General features: G+C 38.5%; 2 protein-coding genes across 8 annotated transcripts in view; one reads left to right on the top strand and one right to left on the bottom strand.

The window, feature by feature from the left end:
• The window catches only part of LOC6051016 (G protein-activated inward rectifier potassium channel 3), a 225,958-nt gene that overhangs the window by 31,927 nt on the left and 180,799 nt on the right, over positions 1-13,232 (top strand). The window lies entirely within an intron of this gene.
• Positions 10,154-13,232, bottom strand: part of LOC6052572 (serine/threonine-protein phosphatase 2B catalytic subunit 2) — a 149,912-nt gene continuing 146,833 nt past the window's right edge. For all 6 annotated transcript variants that reach the window (XM_038259209.1, XM_038259211.1, XM_038259214.1 and 3 more), the window contains one exon: positions 10,154-12,332. In XM_038259209.1, the coding sequence (XP_038115137.1) occupies positions 10,598-12,139 (1,542 nt within the window). In that variant the 5' untranslated portion in view covers positions 12,140-12,332 and the 3' untranslated portion in view covers positions 10,154-10,597. The remainder of the gene's footprint in view (positions 12,333-13,232) is intronic.

Genomic DNA, 13,232 nt, shown 5'->3' with positions numbered 1-13,232 from the left:
TTTTATATGAACCTTGAAATTTCATGCATTGCTTTTAATTATTTTTTTAAAACTTTCTTTTTATGATTTCTCTCTGAATCTTATTTGGAAGGGTTTTATTTTTTAGGTATATTTATTAAAATATTGTTTAGTTTCTATTTTTAAATTGTCAATGGTTTTTTTTTCAAGTTCATGTTGAAATTTTGTTTGATGTCTAGTATTGATTTTTTTTATGTGCAATCATTCTTTTAACAAGAAATGTTTAGGTTCTGGAAAATTCGAGAAAAATTCGGGAATTTAAAAATGAAGTGTAGTGGCCACCCTGCAAAAAAAAATCTAATTGCGCAAAAAAACATTTTTGGTTTTTTTGGTATGTTTAGTCTATGGCACAAGGTGATCAAATTAGTTTTCTCCAAGTTATACGTTTTTGATTAATTGTAATGTTTGATGCGATCAAAAATATAATTTATTTTAAGTCGTCGGGACCGTGGTGTAGGGGTAAGCGTGATTGCCTCTCACCCAGTCGGCCTGGGTTCGATCCCAGACGGTCCCGGTGGCATTTTTCGAGACGAGATTTGTCTGATCACGCCTTCCGTCGGAAGGGAAGTAAATGTTGGTCCCGGACTAACCTAAAAAAGGTTAGTTCTTTAGCTCAGTCCAGGTGTAGGAGTCGTCTCCCTGGGTCCTGCCTCGGTGGAGACGCTGGTAGGCAGTTGGACTAACAATCCAAAGGTCGTCAGTTCTAATCCCGGGGTGGATGGAAGCTAAGGTGTAAAAAGAGGTTTGCAATTGCCTCAACAATCAAGCCTTCGAACACCTAGTTTCGAGTAGGAATCTCGCAATCGAGAACGCCAAGGCAATGCTGTAGAGCGAATAATTTGATTTTTTTTAAGTCGATAAATGCTACAAATCTAATCTTCCAGGACATGTTTTAAAAGAACTACTACTTTACAATTCGCAAAATAGTTTGTGACCAGAAGATACGATGTTTGTTTTAGTGCTGGACTTTTCGGAGAATTTTCGACTGCGGTGGCCAAGCGTGGGCAATTTGAGGTTGCACCCGTGAAGGAAAACAGCGCAACGCGAAGAGCGTCATCAATAAACTTTGAGTGGGCAAAATCACCGTACCGGAATCAATTTGTTTCGGCCACCGAAGGGTGTCTTTATGTAAATATTTCGCTATTTTTGGCAGCACTGCTTTGCGTTTGAAAAGATTATCAGCTGATTTTTTGTTTACAGAGAGTCCAGCTTGCAGCTTTTTAGGTTCTAATTTTTTGCAAGAATTGGTAAAAATTTGACATTTGTTTTTTTGCCTGAAAACTTCACAAAAAAATATTATTTGTGAGATGCTTTGAACACTTTGGTAAAACCTTAATAATAATTTTACTTAATATTGGCCTAAAAATACACATGAATGTTTAGAAACTCACCACGGCTATTTTGATTTCACCATAGCTCATTCACACCCAGTTGACATTTGCTTAAAACTACCATAGATTAAGAGCGTTTCGCATTTTCATTATAAAACACTCCGTGATACAAGTTGTGGTGAATTCGGAATAGTCATGGTGAATTTCCGATTATTTGAACTCACCGTTTAAATGTGATAACATTTGATCCTTGATTTTTTTCTCCATATAAGCTAGTTAAATTTCTGTTAGTTCAATTTCAGTGGTTTATTAACGTGTGGAATGATTATTTAACTTACCTGATTTTGTACTCAAAAGAGATCAAAGAATTCAGCAAATAATACGTTACAAAATATTAAATGACACAACAATTCCGTAGTTAATCACCGCACCTCTTCGATTGTTTTTCCCATTCACCATTGAGGCGCAAAAACATAAACACCACAAATAACTTATTTAGCATGACAATAATCCACAGAGTTTTTCATCTGCCAACGCGTAAACGTGAAAAAAGAGTGCGATGCTATTTATATTTAGAACCGTTTAACGTTTTATTTGTGACGCAGTAGGCCGGTGGTGAAAATTTATTAGCCCGTGCGACACACCCGGGAAGGTCATTGTTTTGTGTCACACCATCTGTCAAACGGGAACAATAATAAATAAAACACAATTGCAAGAGAAACGAAACGGTTTGATGTTTTAGTAGATTTTTTATTTTCTTTTTAATTATAGGTACATATTATTTTTACTCCACGATAAAATACAATTCAAAAATACATATAATTAGATTATCAAAAATTTATTCATATAATGTATAATAATTTCCATTGTGTGTGTGTGTTTTTACCTTTTTCATCTTGTTTTCCGTTTGCTAAATACCTTCCAAGTGTGACTGTAGCTCTAAATCTGTGTGTGTGTTTTGTTAAATTCTGTCCTATATTGTTCGGCTTTTATTTGGGGCGGGAGTCAACGCAAAATTCTATTTTTTTCTCGGTGAAGTTTTGTTTGGGGGGAACGGGTTATTATCTATGTTTTGCTAAAATGATGGCGTTTTTTTCTTTTTCTACTGACAAATGTCGAAAAGAACGATAAGAAATGAAATTACTGAACGAAAATTTCCACTAACATGTTTTTTCTTCTTAGTTATGTTTAATGTTATAATTCGAAAACGTTTTTTTTTTCTATACACTCCTATACATATATGGCGCACGAATAGAAAACGCGAAAGAAGAGTGTGGTAGTGCTCGTAGGAGGGAGATAGCGATAGAAAGTGAGAGAGTAACGCGACGAAACCGGAGAGGCAAAGTAGGCTACGAGAGGAGAGTACGCAACAACGATCAAAAAGAGCAGCGACGGAGTACGGAGCGAACAACACAAAGTAGGCGATGGTTGTGTTGGTGAGTTTGTTTTTGTTTGGTTAGATTTTTTTTTTGGGTCGATTAGAAACCAATATCAGAATATCAGAAGTGATTACTTGCAAGAGTGGATCTAAGTTACGTTAAAGTTGAAAGATAGTATAGATTGGTGCTTGTATTGGTGCGTTCAAGCGTTCAGTTGCTTTGCTGTTATTTACTTTTGGGAGGATTTTGATAATCAGATAGAGATAGAGAACAGAGCACAGAGAAAATTATGTCATGTTAGATTTTTCTATTGTTTATTCATTTGACAGCTCGTGTCCTACGTTTTGTTTTCGAATGAGTGACGGTTTACTTTGTTAAAGTGCAGTTTTAACTTGATACCAAACATCTAGCTTGCTGCGATTCTAACTCTTTTCGTGTTTATTTGTGTGCATTTTTGTTTACCGTTATCGTTCTTTTGTTCCTTACTCATTGTTTTCCATTCTTCGCGAGCGTTCAATCATCTTCTCTCTCTTTCAATCTCTCTCTCTCTTTCGCCTTGCGTTGGTAGTATTAGTGTAAGGAGTAGGGTTGCTTTGTTCAGGGTTTCGTACAAATGGAAAGTTTTTTTTATACGTTAGTATTTGCTTTTAGTTTCGATTGGTAAAGTACTAGTGTATGCACAAACAAAAGTCAAGTCGGATAGTTTAACTTTTTGTTTCGTGGTGAGTTTCTTTTAACGTGTGACCACTCGTGTTTACATTGATGAACCGTGTTTGCTTTAGCTTTAGGTGATGCTCTCCACTGATATTTCTTGTGTAGTTGTGTCTAAGGTTAACAATTTAGTTTTAGAACAAAATATTGTTCTCGGCGTCAGAGTTTGCACTTTTCAAAGTAGCTTGCTGACGGCATTAGAAGGAGATTTTCCTGTGGTTATTTTTTTTTTGTAAAACAGTAAAGCATTTCAGTTTGAAGAAATAGTGGTTAAATTTTGTTTGTTTTAGGATAAACTAAGCCACTTTTAACGTCATTTTCAATGATAAATTATGAAGACACAGCAAGATATTAATTAGAATCATGTTTAACAAGTTGTCTTTTTTTATTTCAATGTTTAACTATACGTGTAAAGTTTAGAAAGGTTATCTATAAGTGTGTTTTTGTGTTTTCTTTGTGTTATCAATTATCAATAATAACTATTCTTTTAATAGCAGATAATGTTCCAATTGAATTGCCTCGAGTTTTTTGTTGCAGCTCAATCCAGTGTTGCATTAATAAAAATATTTGAAAGAAATTTACACCTAAAAGTACACACTGCACAAGTTAATATTCTATTTGTTAGTTAACGTTAGTTGTCATTTTTGGTAATGATCAATCCAATTACAATACTTTGTTTTCTTCAAATATATCTTACTTTCCGTTCCTTAATCGTAGTAGCCCAATCTTCCTGCCTCAAAAGCACAAGAGCAAACAATCCGTCTCGTTTGCTCGTGTTTACGCCGCGCACAAATTCCGTGCGGCCAACAAACCGAAATCAAAACACACCAACAAACGTAGTTGAACTGTCAAAAAACACACACAAGTAGACGAAAACTTAAACCCTGATTGGAACCATTGTTTGCGCGCGCGCTCTCTCTCTCACAGACTCACTCACAAACAAATCTCTCACACTCCCAAGTGAATCGACCGAAATGACAGCTCAGCGAGAACAATAACAACAACAACGTCAACGACCGCGCGAACGACCAACAGAGGAAACTGAAAGCAAAGAGAAAATCAAAAACGAAAGTGACAGATGTGCCTAGGTGTAGGTGTGCGTGTGCACGGACAAACTCACCACGGCGGTATTCACAACACGCCGATTTACGTCCGTTTGACTGTGCAATGTGAGCGTGTCTGTGTGGGACCAACGAAAGGTAAATAAAACGAAAAGCGGCACACGCTTGCTTTGTTTTAGAATAGAAGAACAAATTTTAACTTTTATTACGATTTCTTAAAAGAGCTTGATGACAGAGTTGTTTGTTTTCTGTGAATATTTTTTGTTTTGTTTACTTTGTTATCCATTTGTATTTTTTTTCATTTCTTTTCTTTTGTTTAATGCCTCAGAGAAAGTAGTATAAAAATTGATTTCTTGCTTAGTTTTTTTTGTTTGCGTATTTTTGCTCCTTCAACTAATACACTTTTGTTTTCTTTCTTTGTTTTACTGTGTGTGAGTGTGAGTGTGTGATTTTTTGTCTGTAATGAAAAATGAAAGGGGCTAATCGTCGTCTGTTGTTGCTTTGCATTGATTTACTCTATAACAATTGTTTTTTCTTCTTTTGTTTACTTGCTTACACAGTTCGTAGAAAGAAAGAACTAGGCTTTAAACATAAATAGTTCGTTTCAATTACTAACATAACAACAGTTTTAATAAAAAAAATATTACAAATAATAATAAGAACTTAGTGGTTTAAATTCCAACCAGGATTTAAGTAAAAAGTACATTTTCAACTTGTTTCCTTTGTTATATAAATATGTCGTTTTTTTTTTGTTTGAGAAAAGCGCACGCAAATATTAACACGGGAAGGGAAGTTTATTAATCTTTTGTTTTTTTTTTTCTTGTTTCTTACACAATGATGTTTGACTTAATGAACTATGTTTGTTTTTTCCTCCTCTTTTATTAATTACTATTTCAATTTAGAGAGTTGTTTAAAATAATGAAAATGTTTTCACGGTTGTTTACACGCTACTTGCTTTCTTTTTCATAGATTTTTTTTTGTTTTGCAGATGCACGTTTTTTTGCCTTTTTGTTAAATTCAATGCTTCTATATAAGATTCTTGTTTTTCCTTTGTTTCTCTTGTTGTCAATGATAGATTTAATAATATGACAATAATTACTTCTCTTTTGTTTTTTTTTTATTTATTCTTTAAATGTAATTCTCGCCTTTCATTCGACTCTAGTTTTCGCTCTCTTGTTTCTTCTTCTGCTTCAGTTTTTTTTCTTGTTTAATCTGTTAAATTAATTTACTTAATAATTAATTAATTATACACTTATGACTTAACTTGTTTTTTAACATTTTCATTCTCCTTCTACGCTTCTTTCTTTCTTTCTGTGTGTGTGTCTATGTGATTTTTTCTCGCCACACCTTTACGGCATCTTCTCCGTGTGTGTGTGTGTCTGTTTGTTTTGTTTTATTAAAGTATCCTTACTTGATGCTGTTAAACTTATTAGTGTTAAGCTTGTTTCCAACTTTTTTCCTTCCACTTTCTGTTCCGTTCACGTTTTGTTTACTTAATTATTCGGGTAGAGTGTGTGTGTGTGAATGTTTCTCTGTGTATGTGACTATAAAATATCTGCACAAGAGGGAAGAGGGGACGAAGTTTTTGCATCGTAAATTCGCATCGCATGTGATGTTTGCAATTTGTGGCTTCGAAAACGCGAAAATAATAAATTAGAAAAAAAAACAAAATACGCCAACATAAAAAGAAGACACATCTACGCGGACACTCGATTAGTTACTTGGTTTTTGCTTTGTAAGAGTCAATCACATTGAAAAGTTGGGTTAGTTTCGGTGTCTGGTTGTGTGAGTGTTGTTGTATTGTAAGATGTTCAGTTTGTTTGATTAACTCTGCATTTTGCGTAATTTTGTTTTTTTTTCATCGTGCTAGTAAAATAAATTTGTTTACCTTTCTAGCTGTCAAAGTTGTGTTTGGTTGGAGGTGAAAATAGCATGACAGTGGTGAGTATGAAAAGTGTCAAGCGGTTGGCTGTCATTTTGTGGTGAATTCCAGTAGAAAAGTTACCGATAGGGTCGTGGGAAACCTGACAGTGTTTTATCTTTATTTTTCGTGGTTGTAACTATTACTTGTCTAGCGCTCATTTTGTTCTGCTGTGGTGATTATTGATTTTTATTTTTATTTTCTTCATAAATGCACTTCCAAATTGGATACATTAACAGCTTTCTGATTCCATCAGATTAAAATTTCAATTTCAACTTGTGTGAGTGTAACTCTTTCTGTGTTCATGTGTGCGTTTTAATCGATTGCAAATTCACCACGCTTGCTTTGTTTGACGTGTCGTGTGTGTGTATGTTCTGACTGTGTGTGTGTGTGCTTGCGGACGAGGAAACTAAACACGAGCGCACGTGGCGGAGGCTTTTACGATAAACGTTGGGGGGTTCGCATTTGTTTTGTTTACTTCTTAGTAGTGTTAATGTTTTGCTTTTGTTTTGTATAGATCGCAGAGGGCGTGGCATAAAGTTGTGTACAATTCATGGCCTGCTCAGACTTCTTTTTTGTTTGTTGTAGTTGTATAGATCATCAGTTGGGGAGGCGTCCCGTTGAGAAGACACACTCCCGATTGAGACGAAAAAGGAAAACGAAAAACCAACACTAAAAAACGGAAAAACAATAGGGAACAATCTATCTAGAGGCGCGCAGTGACACACACGCACACGCACACGCGTGTGTGTGTGTGTGCGTGTCTGCGGTGCGAGATACCTAATTGTTTACAAAAAAAGTTGCACTTTTTTGTTGCACTCTCTTTACAATATATATGTTCACCACGTCGTAAACTATCCTCTCTGTTCTGCTTGGGTTTTGTCTGAGTGTCTGTGTGTTTTGGTTTGACCGTGTACGTGTGAGTGTGTCTGTGTCTGTCTCTCAGTGGTTGATTTGTTTTGAGTTTGTTTAGCTAGAAAACATCAACAATGATTCGATTAATTATACTTTTTTCTTTTTTTTTGTTAGCTTGAACCATTACTTTCTAAAACATGTCTGATTTTTCTTCTTTTGGGTTCCTTTTTTTTCTTTGTTTGGTTATTCAATAACGTTGTGTGTGTACTTTTTTTTTTGTTTGTTAAATATGATTTCGGTGCATGGATTTGACTTGCTTGTTATCTGTGACTTGAAAGATTGGAATATGTTTAATACGTAAAGGATGGATATACGTTAATGGGGATGGGAGTTCGAGGGGTTTTGCGACTAGTTTTTGCTTCAGCATCGATTGTTATTTTGTAGCTGGAGGAGTAAATATTAAAAAAAATAACAAAGTCAATCTCAATAAAAAAAGACTGACAAACTTGGGTTGTTTCTCTGCATCAAAATCCTTTTAATATCAATCAAAAAATTAACTGTCAGTTTGTATGATCAGAAACTCACCATGGCTGCTTTATATTCACCACAGGTTATTTATACGCGTTTGACAGGTGCTTTAAACTGCATTTAGGGCGCTGCACACGTTCACCAACTAGATGGCTCTTGTGATGAGCACTGGCTGATTTTTTTTTTTATTTAAATTTAAACCGACTTACTTCTGTTTGTCTGTGACAGGAAAATCCAAATTCAGGTATGTTTATTGTTTTGAAGTTTAACTGCAAAATTGGCAAAGTTCCTTTTCAACTGAGTTGTGCCTTTTTCGTCTCATTTTTCAGCTTTGAGAGTTTGCTGGCAACACTGGCCGGAAAGATTGACGTAATTCATCTTGAGTCATTACTTAATGACACCTAGCGAAATCTCAAGTGACAGGCATAAACAAAATATCACTTTAAAAAAAATCAGTCTCGGAAATTCCAAATATTTTTTTTGAAATTTTGGCTTTTTTTTAATTTTTGCAATTAAGTCATTGCCCGGGCAGACAGTTATAACAAAAATTCATGCCATTTCAATAACAAATAATGTTAAAATAACAGAAAGTGTTATGGAATCTTCCTGAAAAATCCATTTTTGCATAAGGGTTTAATAACAGTTTATGTTATCATAACAAAATTTGTTATTGGTCTGATATTGGTTGAAAGCCAAAACAACTTTGGAATAACATTTTTTGCTATGGAAGAATATTTCAAACTGTCATTGGAACGATCGGATTAGGTGTTAAAATAACAAAGAATAATAACAAAGATTTGTTCGAAGAATAACTCAAAATGTTATAAGTCTGTTATTACAATAACAATCCAATAACAAAAAAATCATAACGGTGAATAACAAAACTTGTTATAAATAACATATAATGTTATTGGACTAGCATTTTCAAATATCCAAAAAAGTTATTCTCAAGTTTTTCCGTCTGCTCGGGATGTTCGAAATCTCATCCCTCAACTATTACTGTTCTTCTTTCCTTCGCGAGACTCTCAGCTAGGGATGCCACTTGTTTTTTTTTAATGTCTGTAAAAAAGTCTGTGTATGTCTGTGCATTTGTCTAAAATTCAAATATATCAATTCACAGTCATTGAACCCATCAGAAATTGCGTTTTTAAGCATTTAAAGACTTACGAAATAAGTTTCGACAAAATAGATTACAAAATAATAATTCAATGAAGTTTTTTAAAAGTCTGTGCACCTCAAAAAATGTCTGACACAAGCTCAAAAGTCTGTGAAACACAGACAAATCTGTGTATCTGGCATCCCTGCTCTCAGCAAAAAGGATTGCCGATCTCTACGTTGTGTTTACACAACCCGTATGACATTCTCTTTTGCTCACTCCGCGCTCAATCTCCCTCGCACGTTCTTGCGGTTTACTGAGAGAACAAAAGAATCTTCGGCGAGTGTGCGTGAACGAGGAAACGAGAAGAAGTGATAGAAAGAGAATGCCCTTGCCCTGGCAAGCACGAGATAAGATGAATAGAGAACTCACTAGCTTTAGTGACGGTCGCAATACTCTCTGATATTTTGACGCAGATTCATCAAATGATAGTTTTTTCTATCACTCATTTACAATACTGTGCATGTTTTAAGAAAAATGCGTTACATGATAATGACTTGCACAAAAAGTTTTTTTTTCTGAAGAAAACTGTTATTTTTATTTTTTCACGCTTTTTGCAATAATGTTTACCTGCGTCAAATGATAATGACTTGCACAAAAAGTTTTTTTTTCAGAAGAAAACTGTTATTTTTATTTTTTCACGCTTTTTGCAATAATGTTTACCTCTGCTATGCATGCATTATGCAGATGCAGAGTTGGCAGGTCAAAACCGGACGAAATTAATCAAGTCCTATAGAGATTCGATATTGAAAAATCCTTATTTTTTCTGTTAAAATGATGAATTCTGCATCTTTTCCCTGATCACCGATGACAAAAATCTCAAATTTCCACATTCGTTGACCAACAGAGTGTCAGAACTTCGAAACTTCGTTTTTTCCTTGAATTAATCTAGTGATCCGATCGTAATATTTACCTTTTTTTGACAGTAATGCCGATGTAGTTTTGCCGCGGGCACCACTGTCAAAAAAGGTAAATATTATGACCGGATTGCAACAGCAAATTTTAGACATTAACCAAAAAGCGACATTTCCAAAAGTATTTCCCCAGCCTCCTTCGATCTCAACGCCTAGAAGCAGATTCAGAACAATCGCAAAAGTCTCGAACTTTTTTTTTTTTGTTTGATGATCGCGCATGCTTGTTTCTGTGTGATTGTGAGGGTGAAAGTGAGAGTGTCGTCTAAGTTTTTTTTTCTCTTTCTGTATTGCGGTTTTGTTTGCTTTGCTTGATTGATAACATCGTATTACACTTGTTTTGTTTTGGTTGTTTGTTGTTGTTTTGCTTTGCTGAATATCGCGAAGATAGCTTCGTTTCGTTAATGTGATTTTTTTGTTTCTGTGGGGGCGGGGGCGGGGGCGTTTTTTTGTTTACTCTTTCTCTCTCTTTCAAATATAAGTTATTAGTGGATTTTCTTTACTTATGTTTTAATTTTTTCTTCTTTTTTTTTTCTCATAATTTATTATAATAGTTTTTTTTCTTGTTGTTTAGTAGCTTCAATTATAATATATCTTTTTTTATTATGCGTGTGTGTGTGTGTGAGTGTTTGTGTCTGCGTGTGTGTGTGTGTGGATGTGTTGCTATCTGAACTGGGTTGACGGTGACGGCTGCGGCGACGACGACGACGGCGGCGGCGAAGCTGATTATTTGGGTGCCGTCAGCGATATGGACTTTTCGTCGCTTGGTGTTGGCGTGGTGTCGCGCCTCGGTGGCATCCGCTCGTTGATCGCGTCCAGACCCTTGGCCTCGGCGAACGACGTGATCTTGTGGTTGGGCGAGAAGCCTTGCAGGGCGTTGTGAAGGGACTGCTTGCCGCCGGAGAGGGCCCCCAGCGGGAGGGCACCGGTCGGGGTGAGCCCCTTGAGTTGCAGCACGGACTCGGACTCCTCGCGCAGTACGGAGAAGACGCGGGCCATCTTGCCGATGGCGCGGATCTTGTTCCGGATGACCTCCTTGCGGGCGTTCGCCTCCTCGAGGCTGTCGTCGCCCTCGCAGATGAGCTCGTCGTCCGAGCAGATGTTAAGTACGTTGACGAGCATCTCGGTGACCTTCTCGCCGACGAACGGCAGCGACCAGGTAAAGACGTCCATGAAGTTGGGAAGCCAGTACGGGTGCGGGGAGCAGTTGAACTGCCGGATGTTCATCACGTTGTTTTCGTACTTTAACACGGCGGCCTTGTTGTTGTAGACGTCCAGGTAGTTTGGAGCGGAGAAGATTGTGATCAGCGAGGGGAAACCGGTCGTCGAGCTCTTCCGGTACATGCGGTAGCCAGCGTCCTGCGCTTCGTGGGCCCGGATGATCGATAGGAGCTTGTTGTTCTGCAGGAAGTCACAGCAGGCTTTGTAGCTGTAGAAGTACGAACAGCCGCGCACCGTGTTGTGCGAGTAAAAGTCCGAGTTCTTCTCGTTGCCAAAGTCCTCGAGCGGGTCGGACCACAGCAGGTCGCACATCGGTCCGAAGGCGGGCGGTTCTTTGAACCGGTCCAGCTTCCGGATGTCGTCCAGCTCCTGGATCTCCGGCGAGAGGCCACCGTGAACACAGAGGAATTGCTGATTCATGAGTGCCGCCAGCGGAAGGCAGTCGAACGCGTCCATGCACGCGTCGTACACCCGTTCCGAGTATTTGATCTTGCACTCCTGCTTGAAGGTGAAGTATTCCGTCAGATGCCGGCACTCGTGATTGCCCCGCAGCAGAAACAGTGTCGTCGGGTAGCACAGCTTCAGCGCCCACAGGTACAGGACGCACTCTATACTAAAGTACCCGCGATCAACGTAATCGCCCAGAAACAGATATTTGGTCGAAGCCGGCGATCCCCCGATCTCGAACAGCTTCATCAGATCGTAAAACTGCCCATGAATGTCGCCGCACACCGTGACCGGGGCCTCGATGTCGATCATGGTGCTCTCCGCCTTCAGGATCCCCGCCCCGTCCTGGATGATCCGCAACGCGGCGTTCTCCTCGATCCGGCCCTCCAGGATAAAGTGCTGCTTCAGCACCTCCGGGCGGGGCTTGCCGGTGTGCGGGTCAAACACCTCCGCCAGCGTTAGCTTGTGCTTCGGCGGAAACGGAACGCTGTCGATGATCCGGTCGTTGCCGCACGAACCCGACGCCGCCTGCTGCGCCGTCGCCGACTGTGGTGTTGTTGCATTGGTTGATTGTTGCTGGCTTGCCGTTTGCGAAGACATCTTGCTGCTCGTTCTCTCTTTCTCTCTACAAGTACCGAAAATCTACTCTCCCCTCGAAACACAGTACGCTCGCCGCCGCTGTTGCTGCTCAAGTATCGCTGCTAACGCTCCCTTTTTTTTATTCGCTAACGCTTCTGCTGGTCCATCAAACGGCAGAGCCCACTTGGATGATTCTGCGGCCGGATTCAACGATCTGCGAAAAGAAGAGGCGGAAAAAATTACTAGTATTTTTGGCCGCAAATCATAAACATTCGAAGGCATGATTAATGGGTTTCGGTCGGCGGGCAACACCTGGTCAGTCAAGAGTCCGAGTCAAGGTATCGATCGGCGGACGCGAACCGTCTGGGATGGATTAATTAGTTTTCACGAGAGTCACGGGATAGTGACGCGCGCTCGCTCGCTCGCTTGCGAGCGCTCGGCATGTAAACAAACTTGTTAATAAGTGATGAGTTTTCTCGCGGGTGCCAACCGGCGTGATCGCGGTTTTTACTTGTGGCCTTTACAGATTCACGAAATTTGACATCAAATTGGAGTTATGAGTTTCTATTTCGTGTTTTGTTCAGATTCTTTGTTCTATTGAGCACCTAAAGGAGCTATTATACTACGGCAATTAAACAAACCCGCACTTTTTGACAGTTTGACAGTTTGATTGTACAAACGTCAGCCTGCATACATTTTGCCTTGTTTGCGAGTTTGGCAAACTGTCAAACACGAAAAAGTGCGAGTTTCTAGCAAAACATTGTAATAGGGCCGAAGTCGAAGTGTAAACAAATAGTCTATCCTGCTCGTTCCCAATGTAAACATCAACTGACGTGAGCAGGATAATCTCTTTGTTTACACTTCGGTTTCGGCCGTTTTACATTGTTTTGCTTGGTTTGTTTGTTTGTTTGTTTGCGGTAGTGTAATAACTCCTTGATTCGAGTGATAGAAATGACAGTTCTCCTAGAAGGAATACATTGTAGAAAAAAACTTCAAATTTCAAGGAGACCGACCGGGATTTGATCCGTGGATCTTGTGCTTGTGAGATAGATGACGCAATCATTAGGTTATCTTATAATTTAGAGCTTTGTCCACCTCATTCAAAATTTTCTTT

This window comes from Culex quinquefasciatus, chromosome 3 (genome assembly GCF_015732765.1).
Source record: "Culex quinquefasciatus strain JHB chromosome 3, VPISU_Cqui_1.0_pri_paternal, whole genome shotgun sequence".
NCBI classification, from domain to species: Eukaryota; Metazoa; Arthropoda; class Insecta; order Diptera; family Culicidae; genus Culex; species Culex quinquefasciatus.
Note: the sequence above shows the minus strand (reverse complement) of the source record. Positions and strands in the feature narration are given on the sequence as shown.